This window comes from Lacerta agilis, chromosome 1, assembly GCF_009819535.1.
Source record: "Lacerta agilis isolate rLacAgi1 chromosome 1, rLacAgi1.pri, whole genome shotgun sequence".
Classification (NCBI taxonomy): domain Eukaryota; kingdom Metazoa; phylum Chordata; class Lepidosauria; order Squamata; family Lacertidae; genus Lacerta; species Lacerta agilis.
Window position 1 is genome coordinate 71,846,790 of NC_046312.1, and position 25,381 is coordinate 71,872,170.

At 39.5% G+C, this 25,381-nt stretch overlaps 1 protein-coding gene across 1 annotated transcript in view; it reads right to left on the bottom strand.

Moving 5' to 3' along the window:
- The window catches only part of KCNQ1 (potassium voltage-gated channel subfamily Q member 1), a 276,868-nt gene that overhangs the window by 184,666 nt on the left and 66,821 nt on the right, over nucleotides 1–25,381 (bottom strand). Inside the window, 11 exon segments of the mRNA XM_033173022.1 lie at nucleotides 980–1,044; nucleotides 2,643–2,746; nucleotides 3,685–3,862; nucleotides 4,117–4,168; nucleotides 4,171–4,243; nucleotides 5,605–5,700; nucleotides 6,343–6,453; nucleotides 17,419–17,559; nucleotides 18,494–18,590; nucleotides 18,995–19,073; nucleotides 20,160–20,286. Coding sequence (XP_033028913.1) covers nucleotides 980–1,044; nucleotides 2,643–2,746; nucleotides 3,685–3,862; nucleotides 4,117–4,168; nucleotides 4,171–4,243; nucleotides 5,605–5,700; nucleotides 6,343–6,453; nucleotides 17,419–17,559; nucleotides 18,494–18,590; nucleotides 18,995–19,073; nucleotides 20,160–20,286 — 1,123 coding nt within the window.

The following is a 25,381-nucleotide window of genomic DNA, read 5'->3' on the forward strand; positions in this document are numbered from 1 at the left end:
CACTTGAGTAAAACAAAGTAACCCAAGGATTTTAATTTAAATAAATAATTTATTCCTTACGGTTGGAAAGCTTCCATGTATTCGTTGCTTAAACAACCAGAGACCATCTTCAAAAGAATCAATAGGTGAATTATTCTATGTCTAATTTAGTTATTTTATATAATATAATTTTGAGTTTCAGCAAACCTCAATGTCCTATCCATTACCCAGTAAACGTCTTAAAGACATTATCCTTTAAATGTTAAGTTCTTTTAGGTCTTACTGGGAATTCAGTGGGAAAATTTAACCACATTCTTAACTATATCCCAGTGAAACATGAGATTTTAAAGTGATACATCTATGATTAATCATGCCCTAAATCTCCCACCCCCCTCCCGTCATAATAAAAATATGACTAAAGTTTTGAACCTTTTTAAAAATAAGGAAAATATTCATTGCAATTAGGAATTCAAGAAATGTAATGAGCTGTGATTCTTAGGCTGCCATTCTTAGGCTGCACACTTACCTAGGAGTAAGCCCTACTGAATCCATTTAGACTTATTGTAAAACATGCACGAGCTTGCACTGCATTCTTTTTATTGCAGACTTCAAATAAAAATATAAAACAATGGGATTCACATGTCACCCTAATCAGTTATAAATGAGCAAGTGAAGAAAGAAAATAAATGGCACTGAGTAAAGACAGTGGGTTAACTCATTTGCTATAATGCAATTATGGGAGACAGTGTTAAGATTATATCATGTAATTTAACATGATTTTTATTTTATTTTTTAAAAAATCCTACTTTTCTTCATTACTAATTGAATCATGATATAGGACAGATGTGAAAGAATGCACGTTTGTCCCACTTCAATTGCAGAATGTAGCAGAAAAGTAGCATAGCCAATGGCCAGTTGGGAGCGGAAGAAAAGCACTGCAAGCAATGTTAAATTTTCAATGTCTGGCATGCTGTAGGAAAATACAAATTTCCTTAACTACCAAGAAATTTAAACATTCCTTTTTGTCCTGTACCACTGTAAGAGTTTTGAGAGACGAAAAACAGAGGGAGGTGGAGGAAAAGGAGAATAGATGTCAGAAGGAAAAGGAAAACCTTTGTTTCTAAACTGGAGTTAGTACCTGCTTATAGATTATGTTGCCCTTCAAATGGTGAAAGTCACAGTTAAAGGTTAATGTCACTTGGGCATAGAAAGCAGTGAAAGAAAGCTTCAACATCTTTTGTACTACATAACCTATTGAGAAACCAAGAACTGCATGTGAACTTTCTACCTGATATGCATTCCAATGTGGTATTCACCATTGATATTTGCTCTCTACAGCACTTTTTTAAAAATGAAATTTACTTGGGAGAACACTTGGCAAACAAGCTCTCAAAGGAAAGGGATGTGAGCTCTAAAAATACCCATGTGTGAGTAGCAGATATATAGGAGGACACAGTAGTGCTTTCCTTGAACGCTTATGATCTGTGCAAGTATTCTTCAGAATCATTTTTTTTAAGATGTTGCAGAAAGCTAACAAGAAAAATCAGATTATTATTCTACAAATGGAGGCTACCCAGAAGACACATGCAGAACAGAAAGCAACTTAACAGTGAATAAGTAGCCTCTGGACCCTAGAAGGATGCTGTCATACTGTTAATTATAATAATACTATAATAAATCAGTCTAAACAGAGATAAAGATTAAGGCTTTGCCTTGGTTAAACATTTCAGTTTCCTTTCCTCAGTATCACAGTTCAGATTTCAAATAAATGCTGGAAACTAAGGGGGGGGAGGAACTAAGGAAAGTGTCAAATGCAAGAGAGTTTTCTTTAAAAATAAATAAATAAAAATATCAAAGCACTAGATAGATGTTAAGAAAGGTGCTAATCTTCCAGATTATGGTCAGAGGTGTTAGGGTGTTAAGTATATAGATCCATAAATTATCTTTCTAAAATCCCTGGATAAAATGGTTTCTCTATAGGAAATATTTACAAGTCAAGAGTAAAATATTTTGAAACAGACTCTTCAAAGACACTCATACAACACATAGGTACAATCTGTTTCAACAGCATTGAAACTTGTGGGCAGTAAAGCAGAACAGCCTCGTAAACTTTCTAGCTATAAATTTCTGTCAGGGCTCAGGTATTTGTTAGGCCATTTGGTCTAGTTAAATGACAGCTCCTTATTTTAGGTATAATCCAAACCCCAACCAGGAAGCAGTGAGGCTTGTCAAAGCACTACATCTGCAGTTCCTGCCACTCATGCTGGCGGGGGGGGGGGGGAGATGAGAAATAGGCAATCACAGTGCCAGCCTGGAATGGGTCCAAATTGAGTCTAAAGGCAATAATGGGATGCCTTGAGATCCAGCAGATCAAGGGCCAGCTCAGTTCTCTCCCCCACCCCCCCCACCCCGCCGGCTCCAGAATATCAAGTTTCAGGTTTTTCCATTGGCTGCCAGCTGGAGAGATCTCCTCCACTCTACACTGGCAGAGTGGTGCAGACTTCACACCACAGCAGGCAACCAGCAGAGGGAAATCTCTGCCCACCCCCAATATCTGGCCTTACCCCTAGACAGGCAAAAAGGGGCTTTGGCTTGCCGTGTTAAGTTTATGCAATTCTAACCGAACTTCTTACCAGAATTTTCATTTCGAGTCCAAGTAGTTTTCAGATTTCCGATCTTCCATCACATGGTCAAATGTGATTTGTGGAACAGATAACATTTTGTCAGGAGAAGAAGGTCCATTGTCTTTTTCTGTCTTGACTTTCTTCTTTTTACCTGAGAGAATACATTTTAAAATCTTCTTTAAAAAAAACACAAAACCTGATGCATGAATAATGAGCTAAGCTAAAGATGTAATTACTTCCAACACAAGACAATTTATATTACAAGTAACTGAGGGGAAATAAAATTACATTTTATTATAAAAATTACAATTCTACCTTTACTTTTATGAACAGGATGTGAGGGGAAGGAGGAGGGGAATCACTCTAGCAGGCAAGCCAGAAATGCTTGTACTGATGAAGTGATCCCCTAATGTTGAATTCCTAATGTGTATTCCTCCCAGAGTCTATCACTCCATAATTACATTTCTCCCCTTGCCTTCCCTTTATATAACACTGACTTCTAATCAATGCCATAGTCCCGGGGTGGCCACTCCCAAGAGACTGCGAATCTACCACAGAGTTAAAAACTGGCAGTGATCTACCCCCTTTTTTGGGTTCAGGTCAAAGTTGTTGAGTTTTTCATGAGAGGAGGTAAAATGTTGAGCTTTTTTTAGGGGAGCCACAGTTGTCAGCTTCTTTGGGGGAACCAATGATCTACCAGTGATACTGGTAGATCACAATCTACTGTTGGACATGACTACCATAGTCTATGAAGGAAGTCCTCAAGAGGATAGATTTCTACCTCCATTCCTGTTTGTCACTGAACAAAATTCAGGAGACAAAGTCTTGTTCCTCTCCATATAATTGGTGCAGAGGGGGAAAAAAAAACTGCACAACACTCAACACAGCTCCTAGAGCTTCCTGCCAGCTAGTCAGGCTGGCCCAATCACCAGTATACATGGCTGTGTGTGCTATCATATCAGAAGCGCCGAGTTACCCCTAACATTGGAGGCCCCGTCGCACATGCATGATGTCACACACAAGGCACCACCTCCCCCCAACCTGGCAGGCCAACTTGGCCCAACACCCCCACCCGCCTTACCTTTGTGAAAGGGACTCGCTGAGGCCAAGATGCTTTGCACTGGTGTGTCCCTGGCGGTGATTGCCAGAGAGCTTCCTGGAAGGCCCCCTGCCAATCGGTCAAAGGAATGGGCCAGGAAGAAGACGCTTCGCCCTGGCATGTCCCTTTGATGATCGCTGTGGAATTTTGGGGGGGGACCCTAGATGGTGCCCCTGTATCATATGAAGAATATCCTGTTATGCAAATATTGGTTGATATTCAGTTTTGCCATAGTCAGAATAAGCCTATTGATTTCAGTGAGTTTGCCCTGAGTATGACTAACGTTGAATATCACATTTTCAATAAAGGCTATTTGTGTAGAGAAAACAGATTCTATGGAAAAGCATTCATTTCAATCTATTTTAACATTAATGTGTCAAAATGCCCAAGGGAAATGGAAATGTAGCTCCTTACGACCACCATCGCAATTTCTTTGGCTTGGGACTAGGAGACATCAAGTGATAATTCTGGACGGTTTTTTAATATATATTTTCCATGTAGAAGAGTCTGGGTTTTCTGATGCATAGCACCTCCAGGCAGTCTAAAACATTAGTTAGATGAATTAACAAACATTGTGTATCATAAGAAACCAACATTAATTTATAAATGGCAACCTTTTATCTACCCTGTTTCTCCTAAAATAAGACATAGCCATAAAATAAGCCCATAGCAGGATTTCTATGCATTTGCGAAATATAAGCCGTTCCCCAAAAATAAGCCATACCCTGAAAATAAGCATAGTGACGCTGGTACCTCCCATTAAAAACAGTCTGGAGAGGTGTGGCTATGCAGCGTACTGATGCGACACGGTTAAAATAAGACATCCCCTGAAAATAAGCCATACTGTGTTTTGTTGAGCGAAAAAAAATATAAGACGGTGTCTTATTTTAGGAGAACCACGGTATGAGCATTTGTATAAATTAGGGATAGTGGAAAATTCTAAATTAGAGGGTGAGGGAAGAGTCTTAGTTCAGAAAAACTCATACTAATTATGAAGCAAGTAATCCTCAATTCAGAATGGGTCAAAAGTTAAAACAGATAAGTTTCAAACATTTGCTGGACTTTCTTCAAATTAATCCACTTTAACTGGCCTCATTCCAAAAGGTAACTAAAAATAAATAAGCTTCTTATAAACAAACACCAAAAAGGAAAAGGCCAATTACAAATGTACAAAACTAATATATAATTGTATTCTTTTCCAAACACCAAATAATGACAAAAATATTAATAGCAAATGTGCTTGTGCAAAATACAGTGAAAACAAACAAAATCTGTATTACCATTTCCAGCCATGACTAATTGCATAAAACATACTATTTATTATTCTTAACAAAACTACAAATAAGAAACGTGTGTATAGAGGTAGGAGGGGGCCGCTTTCGGATCCATGACAAGCCTAAGCACCAAGCACAGAATCCAATTTGACCTCCTAGCACCGTTGCTCCAGCAAGTGTCTGCTAACAGGAGAGAAGGGGGGGGGTATTTAATCCCCTTTTTACTCCTGCTACAACCTCTAGTGCAGGCATAGGCAAACTCGGCCTTCCAAATGTTTTGGGACTACAGCTCCCATCATCCCTGACACTGGTCCTGTTAGCTAGGGATGATGGGAGTTGTAGTCCCATAACATCTGGAGGGCCGAGTTTGTCTATGCTTGCTCTAGTGCTTCCTGAAATCTGTGCTGGTGGGTTGGCATTCTGTTATGGAGTTCTCCAGAACAGATTTCTGAGAGCGCTAGGGCTACAGAAAGCAAAGGGAGTAGGCAAAAACTGCTCCTTCACTTTTGTTAACAGACCACCTGCCACTGGATCAAAATTCCTTGTCCTTGCACAAAATACCTGCTGGTCCAACCCAATAGGATTCTTAAAAATATATGAAGTAAATGTAGGCTATAATCACCATTACCTGAATGAGAGAAGCAGCTGCTGGAATTTGCCGATTGAAGTGCTTCTGTCGTTGTTTCTGCTGTACCTTCAAGGCAAATCCAGAACCAAGAATACCCTGCATAAAAGAATTAAGTGTTTTCAGAAGAGAAATGCCATACTAGTTATACCTTTTAATTTAATTTCAAGCAAATTCTGCTTGAATGGTATTTGCCCCAAATCTGAGATTGTCCCAGATTTCTTCTGACTGGTTCTATTTGAGCTGTCACATTTTCCGTATTTCCACATTTTCCATTATACTGGACCAGATATTTTTGCACTTTTACTTACAGTCACACTTTTAAAGAGGCTGTATGGTACACAGGCACTACAGTGGGCAGTTACCCACATTAAAAGTTTGTGTTGCTTTTGCACATGGTTATTTTACATATGCCCACACTAATAATTGTTTACGCAACAATAGCAGATCACAAAACTCATGATACAACATGCTTGTGATAAAAGCATCGATGCACAAATATCCAGGGCTTGAGTGTAACTATTGGATAAAAAGTACGGTAGCCCCAACAGTATTGGGCAGAATCTAACCAACCAGATTAACACCCAAGCACAGAAATTCATCACTTGGGCAGTGATAAATAGTTGCTCAAGTGTGCTTGAACTCATATATGTAAGAATCCTCCCAATGAGAAAATATTGCATGTATGCATATGAATTTAAACTTATTTAAAAACAAATTGAAATACTCTAAACCACCTACCGCAGGCAAGGCAAAAAATGAAATTGCAAACACAGAAAAGCAAGACGCAATGGTTTTCCCTATCCACGTCTGAGGCACTTTGTCACCATAACCAATGGTTGTTACAGTCACCTGAAAGTAAGAATTAAGCATTTTTAGAACACATTATCACATAGGACATAACTTTATTGATATTGCAATTTGCTTTGATACTGTAACCAAGTGGTGATAATTGTCATACACTGTAACAAACATGTGTTTTTTTTAATTAACTCTGAAAAAGCCATTCGTTCAGAATGAGCATGATAAGGTCAGGTCTTTGAAGGACCAGAGTGTCTATGCTCTGTGGTGCAACAAGAGGGGACTTCTACAGGCAATGCTTTCTATGGAAACAAGATCTACTGCCACTGTGGATCCTTCTGCCCAAAATGGTTGCCTCACCTTTCCTCATGGGTGGCCCTGCATTATTGCCTCTCTGACCTATGTACCGGTATATACAACCATTAAACCATTAAGTATTTGGGTTCCTCCGGTACTTACTTTCAGAGTTTGAAAAACCATGTTGTCATCAACACACTAAGGAACTAGGAGTCTGTCTTCCTAGTACACCGGAGGCCTAATAAACTCTCTCTGTTTATAAAGCATGCTTTTTTAGCCCTCATTATTAATATTAATTCATTAATTATACATCTATACCCCATCTTTTCTCCAAGGAGCTTAAAACAGTGTGTCTTGGTGCATGAAAATCAGAAGATTTTGCAAGACAGTAGTCAGAAAACAAGTACTGTTCCTCTCTTCTTTACATATCTCTATGGTAGCTAAACATACCAGGCATTCCTTCCCGTTTTCTTCTTTACTAGGAACACCTCCAACAAAATATTTCAGATTCTGCACTTTAGGTACTAGCAGCTAATTTGTGTAATTAGAAATCTTTGCATTACTCTTGTGCCACAGCTATTTTGTATAATTTCACAAACATCTGCATACATAAGAAACCTATCCTTCTAGTGTAGTTGATTGAAGAAACAGTCTTTAATTCATGAGAAAGAAAAGAAGGCAGGAAATTGAATTACAACATAGCTCATGTTAACATGCTGTAAATTCAAAGCCTTAATTTAGGCCTTTATGACTTGGAAACTTTACGGTACATGAGGTTTCAGGGCTATGGGCAGCTTGCCCAAATCCCGCTCTTCTCTTTGGGGAAAACCATACCAGCCCAAGTAAAAACAAACTTTACATTGATAATTTTATTTATGACAAAGAAGGTATTTCCTAATGCATGGGTACTATACATTAAGAAAACAGAAGGAAGGGTGAAACATGCCACATGAAACATCTATATACGGTATTTTCAAGTATTATAGTGATGTAATGATGTTATGGTGCTGGAGGAGACTCTTGAGAGTCCCATGGACTGCAAAAAAGATCAAATTTATCCATCCTTAAAGAAATCAGCCCTGAGTGCTCACTGGAAGGACAGATCCTGAGGTTGAGGCTCCAGTACTTTGCCCACCTCATGAGAAGAGAAGACTACCTAGAAAAGACCCTGATGTTGGGAAAGATGCAGGGCACAAGGAGAAGGGGACGACAGAGGATGAGATGGTTGAACAGTGTTCTTGAAGTGATTAGCATGTGTTTGGCCAAACTGCGGGAGGCAGTGAAAGATAGGCGTGCCTGGCGTGCTCTGGTGCATGGGGTCACGAAGAGTCGGACACGACTCAACGACAACAAATGATGTCATAAGGAAAAGGGACAGATCTAAAGTCAGTAGCTGATCCCTGCAATATTATGATATACCGATTATATTTCAGTAGAGGGTGTATGGAAACCATTATGAAATGAAAATCAAACACCTGAGAAGAATGCTTTTAAGGAAAGGATGGTCACAGCATTTGTACTGGAGACCAATGTTTATATAGGTTGCAGTAAGCGATGACTAAATGTAAGTCAGACTTTATTCAAGACCTTACAGAAATAATGGAGTTCATTTCAGCAACAAAAGCAGATAAGAGTATTCAGATGCCCAGAACATTTTCTTTCTTTTTCCAATAATATTTTCACACACAAAAACTGCACAGGTGTACTAAGCCCTGTGTTTTTAGAGGAAAAGCTGAGAAAATACAAGTAGCAGCAGTACTTTTGGATATTCATTTTTTATATCAGCACATACAAGAAGTGCCATACTAAATGTCAAAAAAAAAATCATCCTTGTGCATTTGTCTAGATTTCTATACAATATATCCTTTAAAAATAGGATGACACTCTTGCACCAAATATCTGAAACTGATTGTATTATCCAGTTTTTAAAAGCAGCAGTAGCATCACTAACATTATCACAAATGAATCTTGGAATTGAAGGATTTGCATCTGGATAACAACATCAGTTTAAAACACTGCTTCGAAAAGAAATAGGCTGCTCATTACTGTGAATGAGAAGAAGAGATTATTTCAATTTTCCACCAAATTTCCAATTTTTCATGTTAGGCTTTGGAAAAACGCTGAAGCAGAAAGCACAGTAGCTTTGCATGCAGGAATCCCCAGGTTCAGTCCCTAGTAAAGGTAAAAGGACCCCTGACCATTAGGTCCAGTCGCAAACGACTCTGGGGTTGCAGCGCTCATCTCACTTTATTGGCTGAGGGAGCCGGCGTACAGCTTCTGGGTCATGTGGCCAGCATGACTAAGCCACTTCTGGCGAACCAGAGCAGCGCACAGAAATGCTGTTTACCTTCCCACTGGAGCGGTACCTATTTATCTACTTGCACTTTGACGTGCTTTCAAACTGCTAGGTTGGCAGGAGCTGGGACTGAGCAACGGGAGCTCACCCCGTCGCGGGGATTCAAACCACCGACCTTCTGATTGGCAAGCCCTAGGTTCTGTGGTTTAACCCACAGCACCACCCATGTCCCTCAGTCCCTGGTACCTCCAGTTAAACAAATTAGAAAACAAGTAGTAAGATAAACCACTTCCTGAGACTGTGGAGTGCTACTGGCAGTCGGAGTAAAGAACACTGAGCTAGACTGACCAACAGTATCACACACACACACACACAGAGAGAGAGAGAGAGAGAGAGAGAGAGAGAGAGAGTCCCTGTCCCAATTTTGTTCTGGTCTTAATGCATGCCTACATTAAAAACATACCACTTATCTTGTTCAGGAACATGTCCTGAACAAGCAGGTATACCAAAAGGTAGCAGCAATGTCAAAGACTCCATTGCACAATTCTCTTTCATCCTCTTGCACAATTTTCGTGTCAGTTACAATGGGGCTGGGACAGACTGTGGACTGTCCCAACAGCAGAGAATCGGTTATTTTATTTACAATTCACTTCTGTAAGCTGAGCTATCATAATACAAAGTTACCTTCAAGCCCAACATAAATTGTTGTGAAATCTGTAAGCATGTTTTATTTACATTATACAGAAAGGGGGGGGGGCTGTACAGAATAAGTTATTTGCTCTTGAAAGCCTCTTTATTACAAAACTAGAATTGTAAAAAATAAATGGGAGACAATATTTGAATAGGTTTGTTTGGTCAGCTGGATAGTTTTACAACACTATTATTCACAGAAGGGTGTATTAGCTCTTCCAACAGCTTTGGAGCCAAGCATTGAGCATTGTTGAAAAGTTTATGGTATCATTTTCCAGCAAAGACCAGTGTAGTTGAAAGTTATAAGAACATAACTCACAAAGAACAATGACAGTCAGATGAAAAGCCACCCATGAGACTAGGATGATGTGTAAACAAATAATTATGTTGTTTCATTAAAATGTTATAGCCTTGTTGGTGGGCTTTCATTGGCATGCAGACATATCCTAAGTCAATATGACAAAGAACCTTGTAACATTCCGTTTACTGCGGCATAAACCTTTGTATACTACATCCCACAAACTTATTATATAACTTGGACCCTAACCCATAATTACTCTAAGCATATTTTGAGGTGCCATAATACCCTTTTTCTATAGTAAACTAACACAGTTTTTTTAAAAAAATTACTGTTTAAAATTCCAAATTCTTTGGAATTTGCCCCTTAGTAAATATATAAGAAGCTTGATTAAATGTGGGTTTTGTTTTGTTTTTGTAAAATGCTTTGACAACAACAATCAAATGGTATATAAATTTTATTCGGTACCTATTGTGTTTGTTGCCTGCTTGCTTACAGGCCAATTATCAAATGCTGGTCTTGGTCTATTAAGACCTAAATAGTTTGGGACCAGGTTATCTGAAGGACCACAAGCACCCACATGACCCTGTACTAACTTTGAGATCAGCTTCTGTGGCCCTGCTTTCTTGCCCATCAGTACAAACATTAGTTTGGGGGTACAAAGGATAGGGTCTCCTCTCAGAGTGGTCTCACATTTGTGGAGTTCCCCCTCTGAGGAAGTTTGTATGGCTTTATCATTCCTAATTTTCCTACCCCTGTATATGGTGTTTATTGACCTGACCTGGCCTTCGACACTGTAAATCATACTGCCCTATGGACTGTCCTTTTGAAAATCGGCTGCCCAGATAAATTTGTGAACATATTAGGCTCCTCCGTGATAATACGATGGCAACAATGGCTCTCAAAGTGAACCATTCACAGTGGATCAGGCATTAAACAGATGTGTTATCGCCCCAACTCTATTTATTATCTTCATCGCCATGACCCTACACATTGTCAAAGGGAAGCTCTCCACTGGGGTAGAAATCATATATCAAACAGAGTAGGCTGTTTAATCTGAGTAGGCTAAAAGCAAAGAGTAAGGTTACCATAACTTCCATCATAGAACTTCAGTATGCTGGTGACAACGGAGTGTGTGCACATTCAGAGGATGACCTCCAAACCATCCTAAATATCTTCGCAGAGCTTGGCCTATCGCTTAATATCCAAATAACCAAAGTGCTGCACCAACAAGCACAAAACAACTTTTAAGAGAACTCTAGATACATTTTTATTTCAATCCACATTCAATTACCACATATACTCGAGTATAAGCCTACTTTTGCAGCACATTCGGCTTATACTCGAGTGAGGGTCCCTGGCAGAGGCTGTTTTCGGCGGAGGAACGAGCAACCTGAAAGCAGCCCTATCGGGCTGCTCTTTCCTCCTCTACCACCTTTGCCACTGTCAGCGGAGGAGGAGGAGGAGGAACGAGCAGCCTTTGCCGCTATCGGCTTATACTCGAGTCAATGAGTTTCCCCCAGTTTTTTGTGGTAAAATTAGGTGCCTTGGCTTATATTCGGGTTGGCTTATACTCAAGTATATAGGTAATTACTGTGTTTCTATTCATTGTGACTGCTCTTTATTAAAAAATAGTGCACAGTGGAGTTTTAATCTTTGTTTTTTGCAGTATTATTGTATTGTTTTTAATTTCATGTACAGTGTTTTTGTGTAGTCAATCTGTAGACTGTAATGTTGCTTTAAAAACACTTAAAAGAAAAACTTATTCATTTATTCTCCACCTTTTAAAGTATTTTCCCCAAGCCAGCTTATACTATCAGCAAAACAACAGCATCGGTAACAATAAAACAATTTAAAAGGGCCATCTGTCTAAAAAAGAAAGAGAAACCTAGCAGCAAATTGTTCCAGAGCAAAAGGGAACATGCTTGGTGGACTGGTTCTGGAGTAAAATTGCTATGCCAAATCTCAGAAGTAATTGTCAAGAGAAAAGTCATATTAACACTGGGTTCCAAGCATGTTGCCTGAAACTGTACCATGTGTGGGTTTTCTTATTTGGTTTGCTCTCCACCTGCCCCCCCCCAAGCTGTGGACTTGTAATTTCTGATAAAAAGATTAAAGGAATTCTGCAATTTCATTGTAAATGCACTGGAATGTCAGGGGAGGGGCAAACAAAGGTCTATCCATAGGTTATCACATTAAAATTTCATCACAACTCAGCAGGAAAAGTTAAATGTTTCAATTAAAAGCATGGTCACACACAGTCATTTCTCACTGCAAGGCTTTGATCTAGTAGAATCACCACAGGAGTGGTTGTATGACTAATCTCATCCCTGTTTAATAGTCTAGAGAAATGAAGCTGCAGCGAAGTTAAGATTACCATCGGAAATAGCTGATAACAAAGAGAAAATAAACCATAACCAAAGGTACATGGATTAATAGTGACAAACACTGGCTTGCTTCATTTAAACTTGTGCGGGGGTGGGGGATATAATGCAAATGGAATTTAAAAGTATTTAGAGATTGCACAGACACCAGGGCCAAATACTTATCAGATAATAAAATACAGCCCTTTCACAGTGGCAGAAATTATAAACCCTGGCAGAATGCTAGCTTCATTTGAACTGGTTTTGTTAATGCTGCAAGGATAGAAACAGCCTGGGATGTATTCTGGAAAATGCAGGATTCTGCTCTGAGACTAACTGCTGTTGCATTCCTACCATTATTCCCGAACCTGCAATTTTAAAAAAACAAACAAACAGATTTACATACTATTGGATTTAGTGTAAGGCACTTCTCCTCATTCAAGTCAGGGCACCTAATTTTTGCTGATCCCCTCCTGCCCACTTAAACCCTCTGACCTCCTAAAAAGCTGTTCCTGAGAGTTGATGGTCCTTTCAGTCCACAATGTAATGTAATACAGAAGGCAACACTAAGAGTGTGGGGCTACAATAATTAGGTGTACTAGTGTGTATTAGTGGAATTACTTTCTGCAAGGGCAAAGTCATCATCAGCTGAAACGTTATAAATCTGTAATCCTCTTTCCCAAAGAAAACGTTGCCCTGCAAAACCCACAGAGTACATGAAAACAGTTCTGGATGTTCTTTTCAAATAACTGGAGCAGAAGGACCACTATATTACAAACAGAAATAGCACCCATGCTTGATTTAAGCCAATATTTATGCAAATGGTCTCACATTGAAGAATGATGTGTTCAAACCATGATCCTGCCTAGCACAGTCATGAAAATTAAGTTTATCCTGGTTCAGAGGATCCCCTAAACCAGGGGTGCACAATCTGTGGCCCTCAAGATGTTTCCAGACTACAACTCCCATCAGTCCCAGCCAGCATATCCAGTGATTAGGGATGATGGGAGGTGTAGTCTGGAGGGGTGCACAACCTAAACCATGGTTTGAATTGCTGTGGCAACCCTGAAGATTACATACTTCTCCTCCCATCTTCTCCTTTGTGCCATTGTTTAGGTTAGCCTTCCTGAATCCGGTGTCTTCCAGATCTTTTGGATTACAACTTCCACCAATCCTAGCCAGCATAGTCAACAGCAAGGGATGGCGGGAATTGCAGCCCAAAACAAAGGGACAGCACCAAGTGGGTGAAGGTTAGTTTTTAGGTGACCATCTGGAACCAGGCTTTTATGTATGAGAAAGAGTTCACAGTTTATGGAACAGATCATAATGGGAATAAATTTGCTGTGTGGAGACAGGTCCCAATGTTGTTGAAGGCAAAGAGCCCAAAATGCAAGCTGCTGCATAATGGAAAATTGCTGGCTGCATTTCAGTCACCTGTTGGATTGTGGCCATAGCCATTTACTATATACATGTCACTGGCAGGAATATAGGGGTGATTTAGAATTTCCACCTTATGACCTTTAAACTGGCCCAAATAAGAAATAAAAAAGCAGGTTGGAAATGTTTTTTTTTTTCCTTTTCTTTAGAAAAGTGACTTCAGTACTGGGCAAGGGGCAATTTTATATTTGAAAACATTTGCATCAATTGGCAATTGTGAGTGAGCAGTTGTTCCACGACACCCCCTGCCTGAATCCAGTATCTCTGTTGCAAGTAACTGAAAAAGATTCATTCTTACATACCATTCATGTGGTTTATAATTACTTAGATATGTAATATATTTATGGGAAAATACAAGATGTTATTAATCAGAATGATTTTAACAGATAACTCTAGTTATGGATTGACAACAGATAGGGGTGTCTAAGGAGCACACCATTAAAAAAAGCTGGCCCCCATTTTCTTGAAAATCCAGCAGAAATCCAGGCAAAATAAAGAGAAGTTTCAAAGTAGCAGTGATTGGCAAATTATGCACGTTGCCTCTAAGTATAATTAAATCGTTGTTATTTTGTGACATTTTCTAGAACAAAAACTTAATAGCCTAGTTGTTTTACTTCAGAAAGTATACACTGCCGCATGCCAGCTGTTCTGTTTACTACTCAAATGCACTAGAAACAGTAGAAGGTTTGCTCTACACTATCAATCACAGTGACACATGTGTGTGTTCTAGCCAAAATTAAACACTTTTATATCCCACTGAATTAAATAGGAAGAAGTTCAGTGCATGTTTACTCCTGCCGCTTAAACCGATGGGACAGAAAAGTGCTGAGCTTAGTCTGATTCATGCTCACAACTAACAGTTAGTGCCATATATTAGAGTTTGTTCTTTTTAAAATTTCTTGTGTTGAAATAAGTATGTAAGAAATCTAAAGTCTAGGATGTCTTATTTTATTTCTCTTTTCATCTAGTAAAATCTAGTAGTGACAGAAGAGTTCATGATCAAAGAAGCTATATTCCAGTCAAACTACTCAGTGATGCCTTTGAAATACGGTTGTTCAAAGGTAACATATTTTTAGGGGAAATGTGCAACAGTTACGATGCAATTGTGATGCAAGAGCATCATGCAACTATCACCAAAAGGACAGCTTCCTATATTTTCCCCGGGGTTTCCAGCTTGGGTCTCCAGCTGTTTTTGGACTACAATTCCATCATCCCTGACCACTGGTCCTGCTAGCAAGGGATGATGGGAGTTGTAGTCCAAAAACAGTAGGAGATTGTAGTTTGGGATTAGTTTAATAGCCACTGATTACCGGTAGTTTAATAGCCACTGCCACTGTTTCCCCCCAACACCAGAACATAAGGAAGAGCCTGTTGGATCAGGCCAATGGCCTGTCTAGTCCAGCATCATATTTTCAGAGAGGCCAACCAGATGTTCTGTGGGAAACCAGCAATCAGGATTTGTGCGCAACAGCGCTCTCCACTCCTGTTGTTCCAAGCAACTTGTATTCAGGAGCACTACCTCCTCCCATTGGCTGCAGAGGCAGAGCATGGCCATCATGGCTAGTAGGCTTTGATAGCCCTCTCCTTAACGAATTTGTCTAATTCTCTTTTAAAGCCATCTCGGTTGGTGGCCATCACTGCCTCCTGTGGGAGTGAGTTCCATGGTTTAGCTATGCTCTGCGTGAAGAAGTTATTTCTTTTATCTGTCCTGAATCTTCCAACATTCAGCTTGATTGGATGTCCACCAGCTTCAGGAGGGAGCTGGGCCTGGGTTGTATTTCAGGGGGAAGGGTTAGACACTGCCCCCCACTCCAGTCCTTCATAACATATCACACACACACACCGAAGCTGCTTGTAGCAGAAGAAAAATACAATCTGAAATGCATTCATGCATCTCCAACTTCATGGTTAATTTGATTTCTAGCTTCCAACCAAAAGCAATCAAACATAGTCTTAAAATGCCTAAATTTGGGGGGAAAGAATGGTTGCAGTTGAGATTGTGGCTAGCTGGAACCTGCTATCTCTGAAACTCAGTCTTATGTTTTAGTTCCTGACCACTTGGTTTGAAATCTTTTTTGTTCTGATCTTCAGAGGATCATTCAGCAATGGGAATTGTATTCAGATTGTATGCACATTACTGCTTATGTTGCTGGGGACTGTATTTTCTTTCTTTTGCTTTGCCTTCTTTTTATAGGCTATTTTTTTCCATTCCTATTGAGGAAAGCTTTGCAGCCCTTACAAAGCACCACTCATGCTTGACAAAAGTATTCTTTTGCTGCCAAAATCAAGACAGTGCCTTTTTTGCATATGGTTGCATCTGCCACCTTTAATTAAGAAGCCATGTAAGCCACTCCTCTGAAGAAGCTGAACACATTTTAGTGTAATGTAGCCCCTTAGAAAGAGTTTAAAAGCTTAAAAAGCAAGTTTGCTGATCCCACAAGAGATTGCATTGTATTTACTATTTTACATATAAGAATATGGAAGGGAGAGATTCATAGAGTTCATATAGAAGGCTACATAACAGAGATAAAAATCTGAAAAATGCCATCCCATTTCTCAGTTACTGAATGTGTGGTGTATCTGTACAACACTTATTTGGAGAACTGGATGTGCTCATTTAGCAAATCTGGTCCCCCCGTCCAAATATCCCTGGACATTGCCTGTCCATGTTGTTGAGCAAGGTGGCTCCAACAAACACCTGCAGTCTGCATTATCTTGATGGTGGTATCCAGATTCAGCTTAACTGGTGCGAAGTGAAAGTAATGAGAGCAAACACTCAGTAAATTTACAATTGCAGGCCTACACAAAGGAAACAAAGGTACAATGCCAGAACAATAGAGGCTATGCTGAGAGCAAAAAAACCTGACACAAGAAAGCACATTCCTGACTCAGATATAACATTTTCAGGACCAGTACAGTTGTTGCTCCAGTACTGGTCTGAACTTATTGAGCCCTCAGGTATTGCCGAAGCCAAGGAGATAGTCCTCCTGATGCCACCTGCAAATTTCAGCAAGAGCGAATTGAGCACTACTTTGGTGATGGAAGGTGAGGAAGGCTTCACCTTCAATTTTTCAGCCCAATGAGACAGGAGATTCTGGGTGCCTTCAGTACATGCAGAATTCTGGGCAAACTTCTGCTTTGCTGAAGCTGGATGTCAATTTGCTGCCCTATATTTCTGGGGTGCAACCAGAATCACTGTGGGCTAGTTTGACTGAAGGCCTTTCTTTATCTTCCCTACAAGATTCACGATTGTTTTCTGCTGCTCGCATTACTCACACGATGAGTGGTAATCGCTGGAACTAGAGCAGAAATCCTGAAAACTCCATTCATAAAAAGTGGGTTTTCAAGGTCTGGGCCCACATACAGAGTCTGGTCCATTATACCAAGTTAAATGACATTCACAAATCCTTACTATCTCAGATCAAGAAAGTGCATACACAACAACCCAAAAACAGTTAATAGGCTGTGTTGTGAATAATGGTCAAACTAGATGCAACACCATTTGTGCAATCAGTAATGGTTTAAGTATTACATCTGATCTGAATGAGGACATTTCATAGAAATACTAAAAATTATCACATTAGGACAAAAAGGCTCTTCTAATTTTGAAACTATGTACTATGGATTATACTTACTACTCCCCACCAAAGGGCATCTGCATAGCTGCTAAATTCATGTTCGCCCGAATCATTCACAGCATCTTTTTCAGCCAAGTACACAAAATAAGAAGAAAAAATCAGGCCTAGAAATCCAATGTACAGAGTGGTTATCAATTCCTGAAAAGAAGAATAAGAGCAAATTAATGAATAACCAGAGGCGCATAGAATACTGCTGCTGCCAAATGCTATTTCATAAAACAAATGACTGATTATTGCACTCAGCTACCACACTGAATTTAACCGATCAAACATTAATCAAACTGTTCGTTAATTTCAGTCACTCTACTCTGCATAATGCTTAGTTGACTACCACCTGATATTTCCAATTTGCACTTTAGCAAATAATTATACCTTAATACTAGGTCAAAAAATATTATTGTCAGTTACTTTAATGCAGCAGAATTGCAAACTGAAGTTGGAAAAATGATATTTTTAACCTTGTTCTCAAAATAACAAAGGATTAACTGACAGCAAAATACTATGCAAGTCTACTCAGAAGTAAGACTTAATGGATTCAAGTGGCCATATGTGAGAGAAAGTAGGATCGGAACTAGTAGAACTGAAACAAATTACACCAAAACTACAGCAAATTATTTTTACAGGGGTTTGTCTGCACACACAGAGATTTTAAAATTATTAGGTCTGTCACCCTGTAAAAGAAACCTTACAGTTGAAACACACACACACACACACACACACACACACACACACACACACACGTATGTATATGTATATGTATATGTATATGTGTACATGTATGTGTATGTGTATGTATATGTATATAAAAGTAAGCCCCATCATTGAGTTCAGTCAGGCTTACTCCAGGTATCGGATTGCAGCCTTAGTCAATCAAATAACATGAGTTTTAGTTAATCAGCTAATTAATTAAATTGATTAAATGTGATTAACTGTGAGTAAAGACTGAAGCAGCGGGAAGGGGGATTTCATTTAGTCCAAGATACCCCAAGAACAATATATGGTCTATGGAATCTGGCAGCCTAACAGTAAAACATCCTTATTACTTGAACTTCCTTTCTAAGTTTTTACATACCTGTCTGTGTATGAAAACTACTGACCCCAGCAATCTCCATGTGCCACCCTGACGATCCACATGAAGCATTCGCAGGATCTGCAGAAATCGGATGCCTCTAGAATGAAGTTCATTAAAAGAAAAGTGAATGAAAAAAGTGAGAACAGATGTTTGAAAGTGGAAGAGTGAGTTTTAAAATTGTTATTATTTAGTCAGTACATCCATATCCCACCTTTCCTCCAAAGAGCTCAAGGCAGCATGCACGATTTGTCCCCTCTGCATTTTATCCTCATAACAAACTTGTAGAGTAGGCTGCACTAAGAGGGAGGGAGTGGCTCAAGGTCACACAGTGAACTTCACGGGTGGTGGGGGATTTGAACCTCCCAAGCCCCAGTCCAAATCTAACCACTCTAACATTCTAACCAGTACATGGCACTGGGATGGGGAAAAGTGGATTAAGAGATACACTTTTTAACAGGATGGAAAAAGAAAGGATTTTAAAATTAGATTTAATCATTTTACCTGATAGCAGAGGTTGCGAAAACCTGGCCTTTAGAACCCACACAAAGCACGATCATCGAAGCAACAACTACAATTAGATCTGGAAAATTAAAAACAACAACATACAGTCACTAGAGACCCAGGCAGCCTCAACTGCTAGAAGCACCTTTGACACAACTATGACCTTTTCTGGACTGGGAAAGCCTAGCCATAGTAGTTCGTGCAGTTCAGGACTAGATAACTGCAATGTGTAGTGTGTGGGGCTTCCTTTGCACTTGATCCAGAATTTGCAGTGAGCGTAGAATACTGCAGCACAATTCCTGACAGGAGTGAGACCTTCTCAGCACCTCTGCTCAGGAGTGAGACCTTCTCAACACCTCTGCTCAGAAACCTGCACTGGTTGCCAATTTGCTATCGGGCCAAGTTCACGGTGTTCCTATTAGTATAGAAAGCCCTGAACAACTTGGGATCAGTTTACCTGGGAAATCGCCTTACCCCATGTAGTCCCACTTGACTGCTTTGATCTGTGGAACAGGCACTTTTATAGATGCTGCGTAATGCTTGTACATTTGTATGAAATGGGACTTCTAGTGTGGTGGCATCCACACATCAAGCAGGTGCCATCACTGTGCTTGTTTTGACACTTACCAAAAACATTTTAGACAACCCTACCTAGATATGTATAATGTTGATGTGTTTTAATATTTTTCTAGCTTATACAGTGGTACCTCAGTTTTCGAGAGTATCGGAAGTCGAACATTTCAGCTTTTGAACGCCGAAAATCTGGAAGTAACTGCTTCGGTTTTTTATTGCATTTCAGAAGCCGAACGTGCCACACAGCTTCCGTATTTAGCTTTCCAGACGTAAATGCTTCTGGAAATGCATGCTTTGGTTTTCGAACATTTTGGAAGTCGAACAGTCTTCTGGAACATAATACGTTTGAAAACCAAGGTTCCACTGTAATTGGTTTTAATTTTTATTTGAATGTTTTAAATAGCTGTTTTTAACTCTTTTTACTGATAATTTTATTGCTTTATTCTTTTTGTAAACTGCTTGGAGGTTTTGGGGTTTTTCTTTTTTCTTTTTTTGCAGGAAAACACTCTCTCTTTATTTTTTGAAAATGAGAGAAATCACTATGGGAATTCATTTTATGCAATGGGAGCCATTGATAACTTTATATACTCACCAATGATAGAAATGGGTTTCCTAGCAAAACGAAGTCTTCCCCAGAAGCCAACATATTTACTGCGGCATCCTGAAGACCACAATCGAACTACATACTCGGTTCCAAAAAATACCACTAATACAATTTCCTAAAGGAAACAGACAAGGGGGGGGCACAGATTAGTATAACATGCTTTAAATACTTTTCAGGTGGCATTAGCAGAAAATGAAATATGAGAACTGTGAGTCAGAAAATATATGGTAAAGCCCTGTAGGAACAAACAATCAGGAGAATGATTAAAAGTTTAAAAACTATTACAGGGTGTTTTGATTATTTCCATGTGATAAAAACAAAACAAATCCCGCATGCCATAATTGGATACTAATCTCATCTCAAAGTCTTAGCCAAGTTCACTTAATTCATGTGAAGTTCAATTAGGTTTGCAACTTTAATTTCAAACTCATTATTTATAAAACAATAATGTTATTCAGATAGCATAAATACAGACCTTGTATCAGAAAAGTATAAGTCTCACATCTATAAAGTGTGAGGAGGAAAAGCAAGAAATATTTTTGTGTGTGTTTCATTTCATAGGAAAACTGTTCTCAGAATCTGATAATGGAGTTTAGCATGTGATGGAACAGTTATTTTCCCTTTCATTCGTGTTTTTTAAGCACAATATTTAGTGGGGAGCAGAATTCTCCCTCTAATTCGAAAATACTGAATTGCAGTGAAATCTCAGATATATCTATCTGGGTGTAAGCCCCATTGCATTCAATGCAGCTTGCTTCTGAGTTTGTATAGGATTGCACTGTGACTGATCCAGCTGCATACATGAAAATATCAAGAGACCTTTTTCTCTTAGCTTATATGTTATTCACTTTTACACATGCTCACAAATCCTAAGATTCTCTTGTGTCCATTTCAGTGTATTAATAACACTCCTAGGTCTTCTCACCCCATCCCGGACAAAAACAGCTAATAAGCAAACAGATATGCCAGCTGGGTCTTTTAATAATAATAATAATAATAATAATAATAATAAAGTAATCAACAGCAGTTATAGGGGACTTGTGCTATATATGTGATGCAAAAGAACCATATTTCAACACACCAAAAAACAAATAAATAGTGATTAAGCAAAACCAAACTCTGAGAAAGGGAAAAGAAGGGTTGCTCTGAACAAAAACTCCACACATGCAAATTAGAGTTTAATTTTGTAAGAAGAGTACGAAAATAGAAAGAAACACTAAGTTGTGAGTGCTTTCAGATTTGCAAAGTGCGGGGGGGGGGGTGTTGTGTGAGTGAAATTTGCATGAGAGTTGTGTGTTTTTAAAGACCCTCCATGGTTCATTGGATAACAGGAACACTGACAAATATGCAAATGTGGGCTGCCCTAAAGACAATGAAACAGACATGTAGTCAATGGTTACTGTCATCCAGTTCTTTGCATGACATGCAGACAAGCTTAGAGAACATTGATTGTTCTATAGACTCCTGCAACTGGAGAGAACGACCAGTCGGCTTACACCAAGACACATTTTTCACTCCTGACGTTTTGATAAAGGCTTATTGACCTAAATGAGACCCATGTTATTCAGGAAACATCAGAGGTGAAAGTTCACAAGCTGTTCTTCATGGTCATACACAAAAATGCCAGGTATCCGTTAGCAACTGGCAAATTCCCCCTCCCCTGCCCGTGGCTGGGTGACAGACAAAAGTGTATTTAATATCTCGCCTTGTATAAGCCCAATAAGTAATTGGGGGGGGGGGGAGGCTGACTGATTTTTGTCACTACATTTAGACACAGCTGCCAGAGAAAGTTGCAGACAGGCAAAAGGCTAAGCTATTTATATTCAAAATAAGTTGGGTCACTCATTAGAAAGACAAACAAACAAGTCCTCATGATCTACTTTAATATACCCTATAGTATACATACCATTCCACAGCAAGCTGAAATTTCGGTGATTTAGATGTGAAGGTATTTTACAAAAGCAGCAAGACTACATTTTGAGGATTCCATTTCAGCTATTCCAGTTTTAAACTGGGACTAATAGCTTCAAATTTAGTGGGGTTGTCAGGAATGAGTTGGGCACTAAAAACACACCTCACTGTGGGGAGTTGTGTTTTTATTGAACTATTCAAAACAAGTTAGAATTTCTGACAGAATGTTGATGCACATGAACCTCTGACTGGATGATGATGATGATGATGATGATAAATAATAATAATAATAATAATAATAATAATAATAATAATAATAATACCCCACCCATCTGGCTGGGTTTTCCCCAGCCACTATTTACAGAAGTCCACTCTGAGGTATCATACAGTACATGGACCAGACTGAAGCTGCAATCCTGAACACACTGGGCATTGTTAAAATCCAAGTAAATATGCACAGGATTGCACGACATATATGTTAAAACAGCCTCAATCCAATATACTAAGAGCATAAAGTGTGAGCAGAAGAGAAATGAGAAAATGGGTGTGTTGGGGGGAATAGTTGACACAAGCAAAAAACACAAATAAGAGTTATCAAAAAGGGATACGGTAGAGCTGGAAAAGATTCAGAAAAGGGCAAGTAAAAGAACAGGAGGAACTCCTCTTATGAGAAGGAGTTATAACTTTGGGGGCTTTTTGGTTTAGAAAGAGGTGAATAAGAGAGAACACCATAGACCACAGCTGTCAACCTTCCCTTTTTTTGCAGGAAATTCCCCTATCAGTACTACCGGTATAGTCTATAGTATAGTACTGATAGGGGAATTTCCCGCAAAAAAGGGAAAGGTTGACAGCTATGCCATAGACATGTATGAGATGATGCATAGTGTGAAGAAAGTGGATAGAAAGAGCAACTCATCCCACCCAATAATAATCAGGTACATCCAATGAAGCTGAATGCTGAAAGATTCCAGGCAGACAAAATAAAGTACTTCTTCAGACAGCATACAGTAAAATTATGGAATTTGCTGGGAACCAGAAGTGGGGAAGGTTCTGTTGCAGTCAGGTCCTGCTTGTAGTAATATGGTTGGCCAGTGGGAGAACAAGTTGAATGATTAGATCAAGCCTTTGGTCTAATTAGGCAGGGCACTTCTCATGTTCTTATGCCAAGATGGAGAATCAGATCCAGCCAGCATCTCCCATCTCTCAAGGCCCAATTTTTGGCAGGTGGGAGGAACAGACGCATGAAAAAGGGGGGGAAATGTTCCATTTGAATCTAAACTTCCGGCAAATAGGCTTCAAAGGGACTCCATGTAACTGCTGATCAGTGGTTACAGCAAGCCCCTTTGAAGGCACAGTCTCAGTGTCAGTGAAGCTCCCTGATCAGGTGATCAGTGCTCAGAGGGAGCCCAACTTGCAAAGGAATTCTCAGGAGCTCACTTTCAGCTCCCAATTATTCTTCTGTAGCCATGCCCATACTTGCCCCTCAACTGACATCACAGGTGTGGGACAGGTGAGCATGGTTTGTGGACAACGTTGTCCCGGGCCAAACTGGGACATAATTAGACCTGCAGAACAGATATTCCTAATTGTGCCTTAATGCAAATGACACTGTTCCTTCACCAGCAGTGACATGTGCGCACTATAACTTAGAGGCGGGCAACTTTCTGCCTTGGGAGAATGCCAAGATCCACCACCTGTCTTGTTTTCTGTTGATCTTAAAGTCTGGGAGCCTTTTGGCTAGAAAATGAAAAGCCATTTAAATATATAATGTGTATGCAAAAAATATACCTTTAGAAATAAAGGACAGGTGCTTCTGATCAAGCTCTCTGCCCAGGAATTTGCATCCAGTACTAGAACAGAACTTACAGCCCCTTCACACAAAAAGCCACTCTTTGTTTCCCCTAAGCTGTTTCTGTTTGAGCAGCTTAGTTTAGGCAAGGGGGGGGGAACATATTTTCATTGCTACTTTTAAGCAATTGGGAGTCAGCAACTCTTGCTGATCTGCTGCTGCAAGTGACCCAAAAATCTACCAGTAGATCCTAATCTGGCTTCTGCCTAAATTATAGAAATAGTATATCACCTTGTTAAATATGACAGAAATTATAAATTAGCAGTCGCACCTACACTTATGACAGCATGGTCAAAGCTATATGAGCCAGAGCACATGCTACAAATCTCAGGGCTGAACCATACAGCGCCAGTCATTACATCATGGCAGGAATATTCCATGCCAGCATTTCCACTTCCAGAAGAATCCGTTGCTGGTGGGGAAACTGCCCTCCCATCTCTGTATGATATCCAAAACATGTGTCCAATTCTGTAAATGTTATTGAAAAACTCTTTCCTGTAATTATTACATTCTTTATATCAGATGCTTTAAAGGTCATCACATACTAAGAATCTTTTCATGTGTTTGATAGTCAGTTGCAAAGCAGCAACCTTGGCCTAAACGCAAATGCTTCTGGTAGAAGAAACGGTGATAATCAGGAGATCAGGGATATGTACCTGCAGAGCATCTACATTTATTAAAACTTTATCTCTGGCACACTTCAAAGAAGCAGACAGAAATGTATCTAACCATCTTGATCCTCTTAGAATGAGGGACCCCTGTGTGTGCAAATTTTACTTCATGATGGGATTCTGCAGCTGACTATTGCTGTGCAGGAGACAACATGTATGTGTGCTTGCCAATCTTTGGATAAAGTCTTGGCTGCCTTTCTCTAAAGAGAAATATAATTTGTGAGGTAAACACGGGTTTGTAAACATGTGAGGGGCAGTAGGGGTTTTTTGTTTTTCTATTTTTTTGAGATAACGTTTCAGGGGGAAATACTGAAATGGAAACATTAGAGTAACTCTCATTTCTCTAGGTGAATTCTTGGTGGTTCAGCCCTCCATTTTTTGCAACCTTGGTAAAGGCTGAGTTGGATCCTGACACTGTGCCCGAATCATCTCCATATTCACTTTGTTAGCACCAAGGACTATGCAAGACCCACATTTTATCCCACCACATTATGTAGGAACTCTACTGTGCAGAAACATTTGGAATCAAGCCACTTTCCCTTAATTAAACTAATCATAGGTGATAAGCTCTAACCAGAACTGTCCTAACACAGAGCGTACATAATAAAGACCTAGGGGGTTGGGTGTGCTTCACTGAAAACTGCAACCATAGTTTTGTTATATCAACAACACTAAACACAAGCCAAATCCTAAATGAAAAGGATTATTGTCACTCTGCTGACTTCAGCAAGTGTTGGGCTAATGATTTTTCCTCTGCTTTGAGGGAAAGTTTTGCCTCC